A 20,765-nucleotide genomic window follows, 5' to 3' on the forward strand; every position below is an offset into this window, starting at 1 on the left:
GTGAAAGAGTTTGTGTGATCAATAGGAACCTGTAAAACAAAGAAAAACTGTTTTCTGTGTCAGTCAGTTATTTTGTCACTACATGTTTTAACGGCCCACAGCATCATCTTCAGGTGGAGAATTGTTTATTTACATGGCTAGTGTTTGTGAAGAGCACAGGCGACTTTTCACAGCAGCAGACCAAGGGCAATGTAAGTTTTGTTGCTTCTGCCGCTAAAAATAAAAATTGTGTATTTAGGAAAGGCACTTCTGAGGTTAAAAAACACAAATTTCTGACAGTGAATTGGACTTACACCGGCAGTAAGAGTTGCAAAACCTCTGCAGACAGCTGCCTGTTGTATGTTCTCTCTGACGTACATTATGTTTACACTGTCACTTCGAAGATGTGCATTGCAGACATGTCTCCTTTCACTGGATATAAGGATAGAAGATTGAATGGTTATGTACACAAATATGTTTTACTTTAAGAATATGAATGGGCTATACCAGAATATGGATACGTGAACAATTCAATCATTATATTAATTTCATATACATAAAAAAATCTCAACAGATCATACATATATATTTTAAGTTGAGCTTATTGGGAAATGAATGTGAGTGGATACATTAATTGTTGTGCATTGCAACTGAAAGTTATGAGAATGCTTTAAGTACTTCGTCAAATATTTTTCAAAAGTTGGTTTGAGTCTGTTTCATTACTATCACTGAGTAGATGTTTCCATATTTCTTGGGCGATATTAACGAGGAAGGAGATGCATGCTGTTTGTGTATTTTCCTGATTCCTGATGGATGCATTCCAGACCAACAACAAAATTTGACACACTACCTCATCACCTGGAAAGCAGACAAGATAAATTTTCATCCTCAGACATAATAGACACCCCAAAAAAAGTTTTGCATCACCCCAGTTCCCAGAACTCCTGAAGATAGACACTGACTGTGGATATTGTATCACAGACACAGTTCATTTGATTGTTCAGAGATTCACTAAATCCACCAAAAAGATGTAAGCAAGCACGCATGAGCAGCGCCTATTAGACGGAGGGGGCTCACAGCTGATCAGTTCCAGTCATTCAATCGGGAAGGAGGTACACAGCTCGTGTTGTTTATAGTTCAACAATGCCTAGACGGTCAATACTGCAGTTCTATCACTTCCACATTGTTACTTTGTCCAAGAACGGCTGGCTCTCAACAAGGGAAGTGCCCAGGCATCTTGGAGTGAACCAAAGTGATGTTGTTCGGACATGGAGGAGATACAGAGAGAAAGGAACTGTCGATGACACGCGTCGCTCAGGCCGCCAAAGGGTTACTACTGCAGTGGATGACCGCTACCTACAGATTATGGCTCAGAGGAACCCTGACAGCAACACCACCATGTTGGAAAATGCTTTTTGTGCAGCCACAGGACATCATGTTACAACTCAAACTGTGCAAAATAGGCTGCATGATGCACAACTTCACTCCCAAAGTCCATCTTTGCAACTATGACACCATGCAGCGCGGTACAAATGGGCTCAACAACATGCCGAATAGACAGCTCAGGATTGGCATCACGTTCTCTTCACTGATGAGTGTCGCATATACCCTCAACCAGACAATTTTTGGAGACGTGTTTGGAGGCAAACCGATCAGGCTGAACGCCTTAGACACACTGCCCAACGGGTGCAGCAAGGTGGAGGTTCCCTGCTGTTTTGGGATGGCATTATGTGGGACCAACGTATGCCGCTGGTAGTCATGGAAGGCGCCCTAACAGCTGTACATACATGAATGCCATCCTCCAATCGAAAGTGCAACCATATCGGTGAAGCATTTGTCTTCATGGACGACAATTCGCGCCCCCATTGTGCACGTCTTGTGAATGACTTCCTTCAGGGTAACGACATCGCTTGACTAGAGTGACCAGCATGTTCTCCAGGCATGAACCCTATTGAACAGGTCTGGGATAGATTGAAAAGGGCTGTTTATAGATGTGATCCACCAATCAATCTGAGGGATCTACGCCAAATAGCTGTTGAGGAGTGGGACAATCTGGACCAACAGTGCCTTGATGAACTTGTGGATAGTATGCCACAACAAATATAGGCATGCATCAATGCAAGAGGGCATGCTACTGGGTATTGGAGGTACCAGTGTGTACAGAAATCTGTACCACCATGTCTGAAGGTCTCGCAGTATGGCAATAAAAAGGGCAGAAATTATGTTTATGATTATCTCTATTCCAATTTTCTGTACAGGTTCTGGAGCTGAGGTGATGCAAAACTTCTTTTGATGTGTGTATATAAAATCATGTGTAGTAAATGCCCAGCTCAGTACATATGTCAACTTCCACACCAGAGTCAAAGACATATCAATGCCTTCCGATACAACACATCAAACACATCTGCAACAGTCTCCCATACAAAAAATACAGGACATCTATTTAACAATGCAGAAAGCAATCTTAAGATATTACACACACTGAACAAAAGATGTATCTACAAGATCTGACAAAGTGCTTAAAGCATTCTCGTAATTTACAATCTCAACGCATTACATTTAATGTTGTTGTTGTTGTTGTTGTGGTCTTCAGTCCTGAGACTGGTTTGATGCAGCTCTCCATGCTACTCTATCCTGTGCAAGCTTTTTCATCTCCCAGTACCTACTGCAACCTACATCCTTCTGAATCTGCTTAGTGTATTCATCTCTTGGTCTCCCTCTACGATTTTTACCCTCCACGCTGCCCTCCAATACTAAATTGGTGATCCCTTGATGCCTCAGAACATGTCCTACCAACCGATCCCTTCTTTTGGTCAAGTTGTGCCACAAACTTCTCTTCTCCCCAATCCTATTCAATACTTCCTCATTAGTTATGTGATCTACCCATCTAATCTTCAGCATTCTTCTGTAGCACCACATTTCGAAAGCTTCTATTCTCTTCTTGTCCAAACTATTTATCGTCCATGTTTCACTTCCATACATGGCTACACTCCATACGAATACTTTCAGAAATGACTTCCTGACACTTAAATCAATACTGGATGTTAACAAATTTCTCTTCTTCAGAAACGCTTTCCTTGCCATTGCCAGCCTACATTTTATATCCTCTCTACTTCGACCATCATCAGTTATTTTGCTCCCCAAATAGCAAAACTCCTTTACTACTTTAAGTGCCTCATTTCCTAATCTAATTCCCTCAGCATCACCCGACTTAATTAGACTACATTCCATTATCCTTGTTTTGCTTTTGTTGATGTTCATCTTATATCCTCCTTTCAAGACACTGTCCATTCCATTCAACTGCTCTTCCAAGTCCTTTGCTGTCTCTGACAGAATTACAATGTCATCGGCGAACCTCAAAGTTTTTATTTCTTCTCCATGAATTTTAATACCTACTCCAAATTTTTCTTTTGTTTCCTTTACTGCTTGCTCAATATACACATTGAACAACATCGGGGAGAGGCTACAACCCTGTCTTACTCCCTTCCCAACCACTGCTTCCCTTTCATGTCCCTCGACTCTTATAACTGCCATCTGGTTTCTGTACAAATTGTAAATAGCCTTTCGCTCCCTGTACTTTACCCCCGCCACCTTTAGAATTTGAAAGAGAGTATTCCAGTCAACATTGTCAAAAGCTTTCTCTAAATCTACAAATGCTAGAAATGTAGGTTTGCCTTTCCTTAATCTTTCTTCTAAGATAAGTCGTAAGGTCAGTATTGCCTCACGTGTTCCAGTGTTTCTACGGAATCCAAACTGATCTTCCCCGAGGTTGGCTTCTACTAGTTTTTCCATTCGTCTGTAAAGAATTCGTGTTAGTATTTTGCAGCTGTGACTTATTAAGCTGATAGTTCGGTAATTTTCACATCTGTCAACACCTGCTTTCTTTGGGATTGGAATTATTACATTCGTCTTGAAGTCTGAGGGTATTTCGCCTGTTTCATACATCTTGCTCACCAGATGGTAGAGTTTTGTCAGGACTGGCTCTCCCACGGCCGTCAGTAGTTCCAATGGAATATTGTCTACTCCGGGGGCCTTGTTTCGACTCAGGTCTTTCAGTGCTCTGTCAAACTCTTCACGCAGTATCATATCTCCCATTTCATCTTCATCTACATCCTCTTCCATTTCCATAATATTGTCCTCAAGTACATCGCCCTTGTATAGACCCTCTATATACTCCTTCCACCTTTCTGCTTTCCCTTCTTTGCTTAGAACTGGGTTTCCATCTGAGCTCTTGATATTCATACAAGTCGTTCTCTTATCTCCAAAGGTCTCTTTAATTTTCCTGTAGGCGGTATCTATCTTACCCCTAGTGAGATAGGCCTCTACATCCTTACATTTGTCCTCTAGCCATCCCTGCTTAGCCATTTTGCACTTCCTGTCGATCTCATTTTTGAGACGTTTGTATTCCTTTTTGCCTGTTTCACTTACTGCATTTTTATATTTTCTCCTTTCATCAATTAAATTCAATATTTCTTCTGTTACCCAAGGATTTCTACTAGCCCTAGTCTTTTTACCTACTTGATCCTCTGCTGCCTTCACTACTTCATCCCTCAAAGCTACCCATTCTTCTTCTACTGTATTTATTTCCCCCATTCCTGTCAATTGCTCCCTTATGCTCTCCCTGAATCTCTGTACAACCTCTGGTTCTTTTAGTTTATCCAGGTCCCATCTCCTTAAATTCCCACCTTTTTGCAGTTTCTTCAGTTTTAATCTACAGGTCATAACCAATAGATTGTGGTCAGAGTCCACATCTGCCCCTGGAAATGTCTTACAATTTAAAACCTGGTTCCTAAATCTCTGTCTTACCATTATATAATCTATCTGATACCTTTTAGTAATTCCAGGGTTCTTCCATGTATACAACCTTCTTTCATGATTCTTAAACCAAGTGTTAGTTATGATTATGTTGTGCTCTGTGCAAAATTCGACCAGGCGGCTTCCTCTTTCATTTCTGTCCCCCAATCCATATTCACCTACTACGTTTCCTTCTCTCCCTTTTCCTACACTCGAATTCCAGTCACCCATGACTATTAAATTTTCGTCTCCCTTCACAATCTGAATAATTTCTTTTATTTCATCATACATTTCTTCAATTTCTTCGTCATCTGCAGAGCTAGTTGGCATATAAACTTGTACTACTGTAGTAGGCGTGGGCTTCGTATCTATCTTGGCCACAATAATGCGTTCACTATGCTGTTTGTAGTAGCTTACCCGCATTCCTATTTTCCTATTCATTATTAAACCTACTCCTGCATTACCCCTATTTGATTTTGTGTTTATAACCCTGTAGTCACCTGACCAGAAGTCTTGTTCCTCCTGCCACCGAACTTCACTAATTCCCACTATATCTAACTTCAACCTATCCATTTCCCTTTTTAAATTTTCTAACCTACCTGCCCGATTAAGGGATCTGACATTCCACGCTCCGATCCGTAGAACGCCAGTTTTCTTTCTCCTGATAACGACATCCTCTTGAGTAGTCCCCGCCCGGAGATCCGAATGGGGGACTATTTTACCTCCGGAATATTTTACCCAAGAGGACGCCATCATCATGTAATCATACAGTAAAGCTGCATGCCCTCGGGAAAAATTACGGCTGTAGTTTCCCCTTGCTTTCAGCCGTTCGCAGTACCAGCACAGCAAGGCTGTTTTGGTTATTGTTACAAGGCCAGATCAGTCAATCATCCAGACTGTTGCCCTTGCAACTACTGAAAAGGCTGCTGCCCCTCTTCAGGAACCACACGTTTGTCTGGCCTCTCAACAGATACCCCTCCGTTGTGGTTGCACCTAAGGTACGGCTATCTGTATCGCTGAGGCACGCAAGCCTCCCACCAACGGCAAGGTCCATGGTTCATGGGGGGGCCCTAGTAACTATATAACCAAAAAGAACATCACCATGAGATCATGCTAAGGAGCACATCAGGTTATTGGAGGTTGAAAATTTGTGCAACTCTGATCACAGTGGATTAAACCTGGAGTTGCGCTCTGTTCAATGATTCTGTTTACAGTCCCTGCAGCTGGAAAATTGCTTGCTCTCTTCTCATAGTTTTAAAAGAAACCATAGTTGAGACTGGACCTAGAATTTGTTCATCTCTTTTTTAAATGCCAAATGTTTTTCTCGTGGCACCAAAATCCAGTGAACTAACATCTGGCCATGTCAAAATATATTTGACAACATTTTCTTTCCCAGAGTAAGACAAATCTATGTATTATTGTTATACTCTTGGACGGCCAATGTTAAAGAACTGTTTCGAGTGTCACATCTGAGGACAAAAAACTTGTTTATCTGCTAATTCCAAAATGCTCAATATTGGTATGGCTGTTTAACACATACAGCTTCCACAGTTGATGAACTCTGCGAGACAATTTTCAGAGGTAGTTGTGATGAGAAACAATGTAATCAAGCTGCAAACACTAGTACAATATCATTTCTCTTCACTATGGTTTTATAGTGTACTGAAATAGATTTTCCAGTGTACTGAGATATACCTGGTACAAAACAGGATAAACTTCCTTTACTTTACTTCTATGATCACATTTTTTTTTTTCATCAGACTACCAGTTTCGGTCTATAATGACCGTCCTCAGATATGTTTTATAAGAACAGATCTGAAAACGGTCATTATACATCGAAACCGGTAGTCTGATAAATAACAAAAATTTGTGACCATAGAAGTAAAGTAAAGGAAATTTATTCTATATTTGGTCTATGTTTTATTGGCAACCATATCACAGCATGAAAACAGTATATTTAGAGTATTATCCGTCACAATTTAAGGATCCTGCCAAATTCTGTTTTGCATTGTGCAGAATTACATAAAGGAATTTTGTTCATTTTATAAGCACATTTAATGTAGCTATTCATATTCATTTCCCAATAAGCTCAACCTACAATATACAAGGCAAAGAAAAAATTCTGCTCTTGGCAGACTCCTCACCCCAAATCAAGATAAGCAAAAGCTAGTCCCACCAACAGGCTTAATAAAAATGTTATTTAAAAAAAACGAAGCTCTGGGACACTGTAATTGCTTGCAGCATGACCAATAACAGGTAGTACAAACTATGCCCTGTGCCACACTGTTCCACTAGCTCAGTGACACAACGCAGCACTGTGGGGAATGCTTATGCAGATTCGTTGATGTTCAAGTCGCATTTGCACCAAATTGTACTCAATTTATACCTCCAACACAGCATAATTTGTATTTTTATTACTGTTACTTTTAATGAAACACTGACACATAACATGAACTCCTTACAGACGTACACGACCACACGTGAAGCCATTAAAAAATAATAGCGGATACAATAACATCGTCATAGCCAATGGCGTGCAAAAACCATGTACAAAAATCACAATAGATAGGCTACAATAGATTGCTCACTATGCTAAAACTCCATTCTGTATGTTTGATGTCCAGGCTTATCTTCACAGAGACAGTACAAGCATGTTTTAGAGATGTTCAAACCAACCACCTTGCATTTGCAAACACTTCGCCACTCGCCTTATAATACTTTGCTGGTCTCTATGCAACATACCTACATCCACCACTGCCAAAGCGGCATGCATGCAAACTATTATGTCTTGTGCATACATGGGCGGAGTACTATAAACTTGTTCCTTTAAGTGCCCACAATTAAAAATCTAGTGGATTAAGGTCCAGAGAATGTGTAGGACAGAACCCACTTTGCAGGAAATGCTCCATTTAAATAGTTATGCACATTCATTCCAAAGTGTGGCAGTGCACCATCAAGCTGAAACCATAGCTGTCGCTGAACACCAACTGCAAAGTTTTCTAATGGCTCAGGCAATGCATTGCAAAGAAACATACAATCCACAGGTGCATTAAAGTTGTCCAGGACTAGATAATGGCCCAAAAGCATTCCTCCCACAGTTCGAACCCACAGGTTTATTCCAAAGCGTGCCTGAAAGCCATGTTCACAGATGACATGTGGATTGTGTTCCGATCAATAATGGCTGTTGTGAGGTTGAAAATACCTTCATGAATCAGTATCATGTTATTTATAAAATGTTCGTTACCTTATACTTGGTGGAAAAGCCATTCACAAAACTGTATTCATTGAATGCAGTTTCTGGCCGCTGGTGTTGAATTAATATGTAATGATATGGATGCAATTCTTAATCGTGCAACGCCTCAACAACCAGTCTTTGAGATATCTGGAACTGCCTTGCAATCTGACAGGTACTTTGCAGAGGTGACTGGTGAACAGTTTCAGGAATTGCGTCCTCTGTCTAGTACTCGGATGACCTCTGCCCATTCCTTGTGGACGAAGCAACCTGTTTACCAAAGGCATTACTCCTGACGATGAAAAACATTTGTATAAGGATGGTGCCTTTGAGTGAATCATGCAGTATATGTTTGGTTATCAGATGCACTCAGCATCAAAAGCATATCAATGTACTCATCGTTTGTGTACTTCATCGAGAAGCTGTCCTACGTGAATTTGACAGGATCAGTTATGGATGTGCACGTAGACACATGTATGCGGTTTCTTGTATCCCACTGTCACGTGATAGGCTGCTTTCATGTGACAATATGACAAGAACTAGGGAACAGAGGTACAAAAACTAAAAAAAGGAAACTGATGAGGATCTGAAACATAGCTCCACTATGGATGTGGGTTTGATGTCCCAGCAGTCCACTCACTGGGCTACGACGGCTGGTATAGTACTGTGGGATCTATATGTTCCTCTGCACATTCCAATGTGCTGCATGATGTGACTGCATTGTCCACTCTTAATTTTTAAAGAAGTGTTTTCAAAATGCCAATGGACTTGCTGCAGCAGTAATATCCATTCCCATCAGATCGCCGAAGTCAACTGCTGTCGGGCTTAGCTAACACTTCAATGAATGGCAGTCCAATCTGCTGAGCACTGTCGGCAAGCGGGCTGCACTCACCCCTTGTGAGGCAAATTGAAGAGCTACTTGACTGAGAAGTAGCAGCTCCAGTCACAAAAACTGACAACAGCCAGGAGAGCTGTCTGCTGACCACATGCCCATTAGTATCTGCACCCAGTGACACTCACATGCTGTGGATGGTTGGTTGGTTATTTGATTTGGGGGAGAGGACCAAATACTGAGGTCATTGTTTCCATGATACAAGATGGCATAAATCAAGGGAGTATCAACACAAACAGCACAGTCTAGTCAATGGGAAGGAATAACATGCAAACACAAAGGGAAAACGGACATCCAGGTTAGCGGGAAGAGGATAAAACAAAGGGCGTAGGTGGCAATGGGGAGAGCAGGGGTGTCCCAGAAACACTACATGCTATGGGGCACAGCACCGCCACTGACCTGTCCAGACAGCGACACTGTATCATTGTCATAGTAAAAATGGGACAACAACAAGAGAAGAAGACACAAGAAAAGGGGAAACAAAACAGCAGATCAGACAAAATGTTGGGAAAAGGCAGGGAAACGTAGCCAACGTGGAGGTAAAAGTCAAGGCCTCCATAACCAACCTATACTAACTGAGGAACTCAAATTCCAGAGGAAAATTCAAGGACTTATACCTGAGAGTACAAGCCACTTTCACAAAGAAAACAGAGGGCAGACATAAGCATGCGAGGGTCACCCACTAACACTCAAGACAAGGAAGGTGAGTGGGCACACTTAGAGTAAAGGGTCAAAAGGTGGGGACAGTCTAGCAAAATATGGATCATTGTGAGTGGAGCCCCGCCAGTACAAGGGGGGCGACTCATGACAGAGTAAAAAACCATGGGGCAACCTAGTGTGGCCAATATGAAGACGGTAGATTCCCACCGACAGACACAAAGGGAAGAATACCACATGGTGGGCGTCTCTTTGATGGCGCAAAGTTGATTAGACAGGGCGGGGAGGGGGGGTTCCAACACCATTGGAACAATGGAGGCTTTCAGTCGCCAGAATGGAGGCTTTCAGTCGCCAGAAGAGATCCATACGAATCCATGGCTGAGGAACTAACCGGGGATGGGGGTGTTTCAGGAGAGAACATGGGGAAGAGGACAAGGAGGGCAGATGAAAGCCATGGCGGAGAGAAGCAAGACGTAGTCTAAACCCAGTAAACTGACCTGCGGGTGGGCAGCAAGCAGGCGACAGCCTCAGGGCGCGAAAAGAATAGAACAGGAAAGGTGAGATGGGGAAGAACAGGTAGCGACGGCATAGGAAACCAAAAGTTGGAACTGTCAAATCTAAAGGCCATGGATCCCAGAGTCAACCAGAAGATTACTGACAGGGCTAGTGCAAAATGCACCCAGTGGCTGAATGGATACAATGATTGTGAACCAGGTCCAAGAGGAGCAGCTGGAAGGGACAGCTGATCCATAAAACTTAACAACCATAGTCCATACGGGAAAGAACTAAAGCCCAGCAGAGAAGGGTCGAACAATGCACACCCCAAAAGGTGCGGGCAAGGAAGTGAAGAACACCGAGTTCCTGAAAACAGCCATCATTCAACTGAAGGATATGAGGCAACGAAGTAAGCTTGTTGTCAAAAAGAAGACTCAAGAAACCGAACTGGACGGCCATGGTCAGGCACTGGGCACAGAGGTAGAGCTCCGAATCAGGATGGTCCATAGTACTGCAGCAGAAATGCACCACCCTCGACTTAAAGGGAGAGAATTGAAAATCCTCTGAGACTTTCCATGTGGAAGTGCATCAGATGGCACCCTGGAGCTGTTGTTCCGTGGGGGTCATCGAGTGGGAGTTAGCCCAAATACAGAGATCATCGACATACAGAGCAGGGGTGACCAATGGTACAGCAGAGGCCACAAGCCCACTGTTCCCAAATACAGAGATCATCGACATACAGAGCAGGGGTGACCAATGGTACAGCAGAGGCCACAAGCCCACTAACAGCAATTACAAAAAGGACACTTAATACAGAGGCCTGTAGAAGGCCATTCTCCTGGGTCTGCGGAGAGCTTAGAACAGCATCAACCGAGACTTGAACGACTGGTGGGACAGGAACTGGCGAATGAAAACTGAGAGAGGGCCTCAAAAACCCTAGTCATAGAGTGTAAGGAGAATGTGACAGCACCAAGCTGTGTTGTATGCCTTATGAAGTCCGAAGAAAATTGCAACAAGATGGCAGCACTGACAAAAAGCCTGCCGAACTGCAGTTTCAACTCGAAGCAGATGATCGATCAAAGATCATCCAAGATTCAAGGACCCAATTGAGTCGATAAGCCACCATCCATTATAGCAACTTGCAGGGGACATTTTTCAGGCTGATAAGCCGTAACTATCAAGGGAAGGTGGATGCTTACCACACTTAAAGACATGGATGGAATCAGGGCCAGGAGCTCAATCCTGAGAAGAAGAGAGGGCCAGAAGAAGCTACCATTCAGTAAAAGGTTCACTGTAAGATTCCTCCTGACAAAGGGTAAAATAAAGCAGTAAGCTTCAGCCTGTTGTATCTGGAGGAGGAAGGCAGCTGGATAGAAGGCTGATGCTGTCACAAAATGGATCGCAAGGTATTCGTCCAGAATGGGAGACTGCCACTGACAACCTTGGAGTGCGCAGAGTGTCGCCCGCACCTGTGATGAAGGGACAGAAGAACCGAGAGAGGAGACAAAGAGTTCCCAATACACCCATTTGGTCTGTCTGATTAAGTAACGGGCTTGGGCGTCAAGACGTGTAAAAGTGCTAAGGAGGACAGGTGCTGCTTAAGATCATGGAAGGCATGACGACAATCACGGATAGCGGTGGCAATAGCCATGCTCCACCATGGGGCTGGCCAACAGTGAATAGGGCCTGTCAAGCAGGAAATGGCAATGCCGGCAACGCGGATTATCTCATCGGACATATTATGGATGACTTCGTCAATACAACATGACAAAAAAAGTGGAAACACAAGCTGAGAGTTGTACAGAGGCTAATCGGCTTGATGGAATGTTCAGCAGGAAAATCTGGTCACCAGGAGACGGGGAGGGAATGAGAGAATCAACGGGAAATGGTCACTGTCACACGAGGTCATCGTGTGGCAACCAGTGTAAGAAACGAAGAAGGGGAAGGGAAGAGAGCAAAAGATAAATAGCAAAGAAAGTGTCATAAACAGCACTAAAATTAGCAGGGGAACACTCACTAAGAAGGCACAGGTCATGGTCCACAAGAAACTGATCAATGAGTGAGGAGCCCCAACTAGATGGAAGAGCACTGACCTACAAAGGGTGATGGGAATTACAATCCCCGAGGTTGGAGGAAGGGAGAGGGGAGGTTCTGAAGGAGGGCTGTTATGGCAGCAGTTGTAAGTGGCCTTTCAGAAGGGAGAGAGATTTTGCAAACCGTGATGGCAGAGTCCAACTGGACCCGAACAGCAACTGCTTCCAATGTGGTGCAAAGTGGGGTCCATGCACTAACAATATCCATGTGGACCAACATGCAGACACCAGTGGAAGCCCTCAAAGAGCTGACTCAGTTCCGAAAGAAAGTGCGGAACACACAAATGTACAGTTAGGTCAGCATCAGTAAAATGAAATTCCTGGGTTGGGTTGATTTGGGGGAGGAGACCAATCTTTGAGGTCATCGGTCTCATTGGATTAGGGAAGGATGGGGAAGGAAGTCGGCCACGTCCTTTCAAAGACACCTTCCCAGCATTTGCCTGAATGTTATTTAGGGAAATCACAGAATACCTAAGCGCACACGCGCACACACACACACACACACACACACACACACACACACACACACACACACACACACAGAGAGAGAGAGAGAGAGAGAGAGAGAGAGAGAGAGCAGGAGCAGGCTTCGTAGAGGAGGGGGAGAGGAAAGGGGGGGGACACGACTGGAGTAAGGAAGACGTAGGAGGGGGTCGGGGGTATATTTTGCCCAACATTTTCACTACTACTTTTCATAACACAACTAACAATTGTTACGATAATACCACTCTCGAGTGCATTCAAACGTCCATACATGTATACTGTACGACCTGGGAAAAAAACTACCACTCTTCAATTGTTCATGAAACCCTTGTTGGTGCATCATTTACTCCATGGCTCTCCGATTCACACACTTGCTGCACCATGGCACAAATGATGGATGACCAGTGGTTGTACTACCATTTTTAGTGGTCCCCTTCTCACCTGCTCCGCATTCACTGCATACAAGAAAGGAAAACAGTTTCTCTTTCCCACTACATATATCCTTATTCAATTTACTCACAAGCATCTCTTGTTGATGGCTTTCCAATGGTGTGTTGGGATGTTTGCAAATATCCCGAAACACTACAGAAGAAAGAACGCAACGGAGGCAAATGTGGAAGTCATCGACACAGGGTGGAGTCGCTCATATTTTTGATGAGCCTCAGTGTAAGAGAAATGATCCAGGGACTTATACTCATGGATCTTCTTTTCTTTCTTGTAAGCCAGGCAATCTGGTGAGTGTGAAGAGTGATGGTTATGACAATTTACACACATGGGTATGGAACACAGGGGCCCCATCATGGAGTGGGTGGCCACAGTCACCGCATAGAGTGTCTGCTGGTCATCGGGAAGACGTGTGGCCAAAATGCAGGCAACAAAAGCACCTCGCAAATGGTGGGACAATGGCTTCACATCACACCAGTAACACACAACCTTGGCCTTCTCTGTGAGGGTATCTCTCCGAAAGCCAGAATAAAGGCTCTGGTACCAGTACAGCTGTTCTTACAAACTTTTAGCACATGTCGAACAAAATGAACGTCCTGTCATTCCAGATTAGCCCTGAGTTCCTAATCAGTTTGAAGGATGAGGTGCCTATGAAAAATGTCTCCCTGGACTATATTCAGAGACTGGTGAGGTAACAGATGTCACCAATATCACAAGCACAAAGAGCTGCAGACTTGGTGGCAGAAGAAGCTTTCTTTGATCAACCCCATCTTACTGAGAGACTCCATTTCGTGAAACTTGTTCTCGATATTCTCCACAAAAAGCAATGGCTTTGTGACAGTGAATGTGTCCCCACCTGTTCTAGTACAGATCTTGTAGCGAGGGAAGTTTCCCACCCACCTGGCAAGCATGGCCCTCTTCCCAGGATGTAGCCAGAGAAAGAAAGGCTGCAGGGTCATCAAAAACAGAATTAATATATATGCTGAGGATGACAGGTTGGTCGTTCAGTACCACTGGGCCTTCCGAGATCTGTTCGGATGAAGTTTTTAAAATGCACCCAATCTGATTCTGCAAGATAAACTTTGGTCTTGAATATGGACGAGGAAGCCCAAGCTGACCTCCAACTGTGGCATTTTTTTCTTCACTCTGTATATGTATGACTTGATGTAATCATTCTATACAAATGAAATTAAAATAAATATTGAATTGTACAAATGTCCATATTCTGGTGCAGTCCACTAAAAAAGGGACAATCTTTTATATTCGTATCCAATGTAAGCAAGAAAGTCTGCAGCACACAGCATCTCTGAAGTTTGTTTATTATCATGTCATATCTAGAAGTTCAAAGTATATTACCAAGAAAAGTAAATCGACAGCTGGTCTCAGTATATACATTGGCTGACCAGAAATTGGCCACGTCAAGTGCATTTGGCGTCACGTGTATCAGGTCTGTCACGGAGAGTGTGACTGGAGATGATGAACACTGTAGCAGATGGTTCTTAGCGTGCACACATGCAAAAAACTGACTCCACAGAAAGACCCTACTTCAGCAGGTTGGTCTTGCCTTTAAGGTACTTGAGAGTAGTCTGTTGAGAGTCTTCCATGCTGTCCACTTTTCTGAATGATCAGGAGGAGATTTTTCTTCAGAACCGTCTATTTCTCCAGATGCTGACATCCCACTCCCCCCACTTAGAGAACCTTGCTCACTGCGGTGCTCCTACAAGAGCTTCAGTAGCTGCCAAGAAGTTCTTTATTGATTTCCACTGAGGCCATACAAATGGTGGGCTTTCTTAGCCACAGCCTTGCTATTCCCGCATCTAGCAGTCTATCTGGTCTCTAATATCAGGATGGGCTATGCCAGCAAAGTTTATCTATGGGTGTTATGTCTTAAACAATCCATGATAATGGGACAGGTCTCATCATGTGCCAGATTTATGTTTCTGGCATAGATGGGCTTGTATTGTGCCAAACATGCATATTCACTACTGGAGTAACACAGCACTAACACACTAGTTCTCACAGTGTGTGGGTGAAATCTCCATGCGATATCAGTCAGTGTCTGCACTACGTTGTTTCTGGAAAACTTTAGCTTCATGTTTACACACAATTCGGCTACAGGTTTTTCCTTATAGTAGATGATAAATTCTTGCAGGGCTTTTTGATAAGGTTTGCTCCACCTTTTCAAAACAGTTAGCCTAAGCAGTGATTGCAGAGTCATCAGCACAGATAAAACTCTGGGTTTCTTCAGGCAATGGCTGATTATTACTGTAGACATTTAATAGCTATGGTGCAAGCAGCACTGAAGTGACTGTGTAAATATTATGTACAGTGAACAGGACATAAAAAAGGAAGCAGTATGCAGACTTTTTACAACTCTGTAATTACAACTCACTGTCAGAAACTCATGTTTTTAACATCAACAGTGCCTTTCCTAAATACATAATTTTTATCATCAACAAAATATGAAACATAACCTGCACTGCCCTTGGTCTGCTCTGAAAAAGTGTCTACTCCTCACCAACACCAGCCATGTAAATAAATAATTCTCCGTCTGAAGAAGATGGTCTTAACCTTGGAAACACACAACGGCAAAATAAATATGTGACAAATGCAGAAAACAGTTTTATTTGTATTTATCAAGAGTTGCAGCCCTCATTAATGCTGCCCTTTAAGAACGAAATATTCGTAACAATTGTATTTTTATGCTACTTGGGCTAAAACAGTGACCCCAAAAAAAAGAAACAGCAATGTTGTCGCAGCACTGCAGTGCTTTGACATCATGGTTCTCTTTTGCACGTACTATTTTTTTTTTTTTTTTTTTTTTTTTTTTTTTTTTTAAATGGGTGGGCTGAATGTACTGATACAGGCCAACACGGTATGTGACAATTGTCACATGTAATCAAACAAGGATGGGAAAGACCAGAACACCGACAATGTTTATTTTGCTTCTTTGTTATTTTTGGAACAGACAGATTCGTAGCATAGCCCACGGTCTAGGTAATGTAGTACGGTTGAGGGCAGGTAAACTCAATTGATGTGATAGGACAAAAAACGCAAAAAATTCTTGGTATGGCACATATTTTACGCATTTCTGATTTAAATATCAGTTTCACTTCGACAATACCGTGGATCAAAGAAGATGAGGGGTATCAGCAGATTCAATATTTTCGTGTTTTGTTTAAAAGAAAGACATGATTCAAAACACCATGCTTGATTTTTATCTTCTGTATGTGTCTGTTGACTCACACGACAAAATCTTTAATTCTTTAATTGTTGGTCATGATGTGTTTATGCCTCATGTAATCTTGCATTTCAGTACATAAACTAATCTTCCAATCTTACAACTACACTGTCATCATTAACTTGCTTCACAGCTGATGGGCAAACCAAACCACCATTTTTTGCAAGAAGGCAAATGTCCTAAATTTATGTTCATTTGTTAATGACAAGTTTTAACATAGGCAAAATGTTGTCTGCATTGATTGACTGTTCCAGCTCTTGGTAGAATATTTTGTACATTATGAATGAAACACACACAATACTGCTGTAATATTTATTATTTGTTACACGAACCAGATTTCGGCTGATTCACCATCATAAGGTACACAGATAAGTATGTGGTGCAGTGGAATTTTGTTGGGTCAAAAATTTTAAACTTGTGCATGTGTAGAGTATCTCCAGTTCCAGAGACGAAAATGTTAATGTTAGAATAGGAATAAAACAAGCAAGGTTATTTCAGTGTAAATGAGATGTAAGATTATTTAACTAAGATAAAATATGCAACACATTAACTAATTAACTACAGACAAATTACACCAGTTGTACATAGAAGAATATAACTGACCAATACTTTGGTAACACATTCCAAAGATGTGGCTGAATAAATACTCTTGTCGTTAATAGATCATAAATTACAAAGAGATCAGATATGATAGTGATATTAAGCAGGTGCGTGATAATACAAAGTAAAATTTTTTTTGGGTCAATGGAAGCGTCCAAGTCCACCTGTCTGCTTTGCCCCATGACGTATGGTGCAGTTGTGTGTGATGTCATTACAGCAGAGTTTTCGAGTAGGTTGTGTTTGCAGATGTCATGTTGGGTTTGATGGCGCCCTCTGGTGCTGTATGTGTATGTGCTGTGTGTAACTTATTATATTGCCTTCATTTGAGGTTTTGTGTACACAGTGCAACTTTGCTGAGAGTGTTAGCTGTTGGTCACGCATCGTGCGTTGGAAGTGTTTTCAGTGAGTTATTAAGCTTTCGTTTGTTTATGTGTTTGGCATTATTCTTAGTCATAGGGAGGGAGAAGAGCCACTCTTCCTAACTTGCAATTTTATTTAGATGAGTATTGCTGGCAGATGAGTTTCCTTGGGGATATTATTATTATTATTTTTTTTTAAGGGGCTGCAGGTAACATGTATAGGCCAAGGATGGAGAGTTGAGGGATTGTGGACTTAATAGAATGCTTTGGGGGGAGGGGGGGGGGGAGAGGATTGTTTTATAGTTATGTTGTAGAGGACCCATTTGGTTGCAGCTTTTGTTGATTTGTAAGGTGTGATTTATTTTCGTTTATTGTGTTTTTTTATTTGTTGTCTTTCTTTAGGAGGTGTGTGGTATGAGTTTGTTTGTGGCTGGTTTGGAAGGGTTTTGTGTGTGTGTGTGTGTGTGAGGAGGGGGGGGGGCGCCTTTGATTTGGGTGGCCAATCTAGATTGTATCACTGGAGTATGTTGGTGTTAAGTAATTTTTGTTTTGGGTTTATTCTATATGAACTGTGATGTTTTGTGTATTTATGGTAGATTGATTGTATTTTAATTAATGTAGTGGTGTCTGATTTTTGGGTTGTTGAGGTGTTGGGAGTTTTGATTCTATTTTTCGTAGTTGTAGGTATTGTTTTTTTTGGTATGACAGTTGTGGTTGAGCTATACAGTGCAATGGAAATTCCCGATTCCACTTTTCATAGTTGTAGTTGTTGGTTGTTTGGTATTGATGGTTGCAGTTGATCTATATAGGTCACGAGAGGTGTACGATTCCTGTGAAATTTGTTGGCATAGCAGAATGCTGTCATTTTGTGTTTTTTCTGTCACTTTACTTTGGGACCATGCAGTTTTTTTTTCTTGTTATATATTTAGCCTGTCTCCACCCTAAACCCTCAATTTCCTGTGGTCGTCCCATTAGTTACGTTTTATTTTTGGAGTGAGACGTTGCTGTGTTATTTGATTGTTTTCACGTTTGTTGGAGTGTATATGTGGTGACATCACAGACGCCATATTGCAGATGCTGAAAGCAATGCTTTCTGACATATTGGTGACATGAGTCAAAGCAGACAGGTGGAATATGATAGACATGTGGTAATTAACTTCCATAATTTCAAGTATGGAAATGTACACCATTTGTTGCATTCTTGAGGTGGTGGGTTCAGGGCAGTGTAAAGAAGCGAATACCTCTATTTTTCTGCCTTTTGTGTGTTATAGGCTACACTAAAGGTAGAAGGGTAGACATACCCACTTGGAGGAACACCACAGACGTTGGAAACTTAGAAAAGTTGACTCAACTTTTGCAGACAGCCTGTTAAAAGAAGGCCATAGTTACAAGGTAAAACGAAGTATTAGATCACATCCACAAGGAAAGGAAGGTGAACTGTCTTGAAATTAATAACCACATGTCTATCAACCGAAGCCCAAACAAATTACATTGTACCATATCTGATCTGTTTGTAATTTATGATCCATTAAAGACAAGATTATTTTGTTCAGCCACATCTTTGGAATGTGTCACCAAAGCTTACTGTTCAATTATGTTCTTCTATGGACAGCTGTTGCAATTTTTCTATAGTTCATTTAATTGTCACGTATTTTATCTTAGTTAAATAATCTTACATAACATATACACTGCAATGTAACCTCACTTGTTTTATTCCTATTCTAACATTAAGATTTTCATCTCTGGAACTGGAGATACTCTGCATATTTGGTCCAACAAAATTTCATTGTACCTATATCTGCGTACCTGATGATGGTGTAACATCCGAAAACTGGTTTGTGTTATAAATAATGTAGAATATTATCCCCGTGTTGTGTGTGTTTCATTCACAATAAATGTTTTGTAACTACCCTCCAGGCTGTAAATGATAATACTTGGCATTTCATTTCTTGTTTACACTGAGTACACGAATTAAGCAGACAATGGAGCTCTCTGGAAGACACACTCTTCACTGACTTGGTATTAGATTTACAAGGTTCAATCAAGCTTCGCGATTTTTTTATCATCAATGTCGTAACTGGTGAGTGCAGATTAAGTTCCGTTTCCTGCTCCCCCCACCACTTAGCTTTAATATACATAAACCCATAATAAGCCACAAATAGGCACAAAATAACGGCAATCTCACAAATTCAGTGCCAAGAACGAAGAGAGCAAACAAGTATAAAATACCGTACTAAAGAGTACAATCTTTATATACTTCCATGAAGTGTCACCTGATGGAATAACTAAAATATGGTTATATAGTTTAGCAATACACTAACAAACATAAGGTTAAATACTAGAACCCTGGATAGCCTATACGGTTTGGAACATAAAAAACACTCACAGGTTCCAAATTACACTTTCTTGGAAATCTGCTGTTCCCACAGTCACAGCGGAAATTCCTAGAAAAAAAAGAACTGAATTAATATTATGTTCTAATTTTACGTAAAGCATGTCAGAAATGAACTACAAACTTGCGAAATGTAGAAAATAACTACTTCGAAAACAATGTCATCAAATTTAGTTCTCTGGCCTATCACATCTGTGAACTTTTACACAAGACAAAAAAATGAACCTATAAAACATTGTCTTACGGAACCTTTTAGTATAAAGCTCGACCAATTCGTGGCCTTCGTGGCAATGGTAACTACATGCAAGGCATATTCCACCTGGTTTGAAATCATCGTTAGTTAACGGAATGCAAGTAACACATGCATACAAGGCTTGTCTCTTCACATAACCCTGTAACAAAACCAAGTCATAACGATATTAGTATTCCACCGGCAACATAAGTTAGTTAGCAAGCTGCAAGAATACTATAGATGTCACAACACGTTTAACAATAAACAGTCTTCAATAAATTGTGTTTGGTACTAGTCCACTCAACGCCATTACGGCGCAGTTCAACTCTTACCTGTGAATATGTACAGTTCTTGTCATCAGAGGCGCCCAGAACAGCTTTCGCATCATCTTCAAGTTCCAGTTCTTCTTTAAGAACGTCAAGCATTGTTACTTCAGTGTTATCTCCTGTTTCTTCTTTATCCATGTCTACGTTATTTACAGTACGTTCACTACCTGGTGTTGAGCTTTCCGCCATTTTTCACGTCTGAGGTTAATTCGAAACTGACGTGTGAAATTTGGCGGGAAAGCTAACCGCCAAATCTGTGTCTCACTAAAAACTCATTTCATAACCTTGTACTTTATTTAAAAGTGCTGTACTTTTGAGAAAGAATACCATGTTTACACAGACCACGTTCCCGACTGCACGATGTATTTTACTCGAAAAAACGCAGAGTAAAAGTTTAATACAATAATATTAACTAAAGTAATTCTAATGATGAAATACTTTTTGTTAATTCAGAGCCAAATTAACTTAACATGAAAATGATTGTTAAATTTCTACGAACAAACAGTTCATGACAATGTCATTGAGGTACGTCGTAAACAAACGACA

General features: G+C 41.5%; 1 protein-coding gene across 1 annotated transcript in view; it reads right to left on the bottom strand.

The window, feature by feature from the left end:
• The window catches only part of LOC126416160 (putative E3 ubiquitin-protein ligase UBR7), a 79,383-nt gene extending 58,717 nt beyond the window's left edge, over window positions 1–20,666 (bottom strand). The window contains exons 1-3 of the mRNA XM_050083719.1: window positions 20,226–20,666; window positions 19,911–20,053; window positions 19,656–19,713 (exon numbers count right to left, since the gene is read on the bottom strand). Coding sequence (XP_049939676.1) covers window positions 19,656–19,713; window positions 19,911–20,053; window positions 20,226–20,408 — 384 coding nt within the window. The 5' untranslated portion in view covers window positions 20,409–20,666. The remainder of the gene's footprint in view (window positions 1–19,655; window positions 19,714–19,910; window positions 20,054–20,225) is intronic.
• Between the last annotated feature and the right edge of the window lie 99 nt (window positions 20,667–20,765).

This window comes from Schistocerca serialis, chromosome 8 (assembly GCF_023864345.2).
Source record: "Schistocerca serialis cubense isolate TAMUIC-IGC-003099 chromosome 8, iqSchSeri2.2, whole genome shotgun sequence".
NCBI lineage: Eukaryota > Metazoa > Arthropoda > Insecta > Orthoptera > Acrididae > Schistocerca > Schistocerca serialis.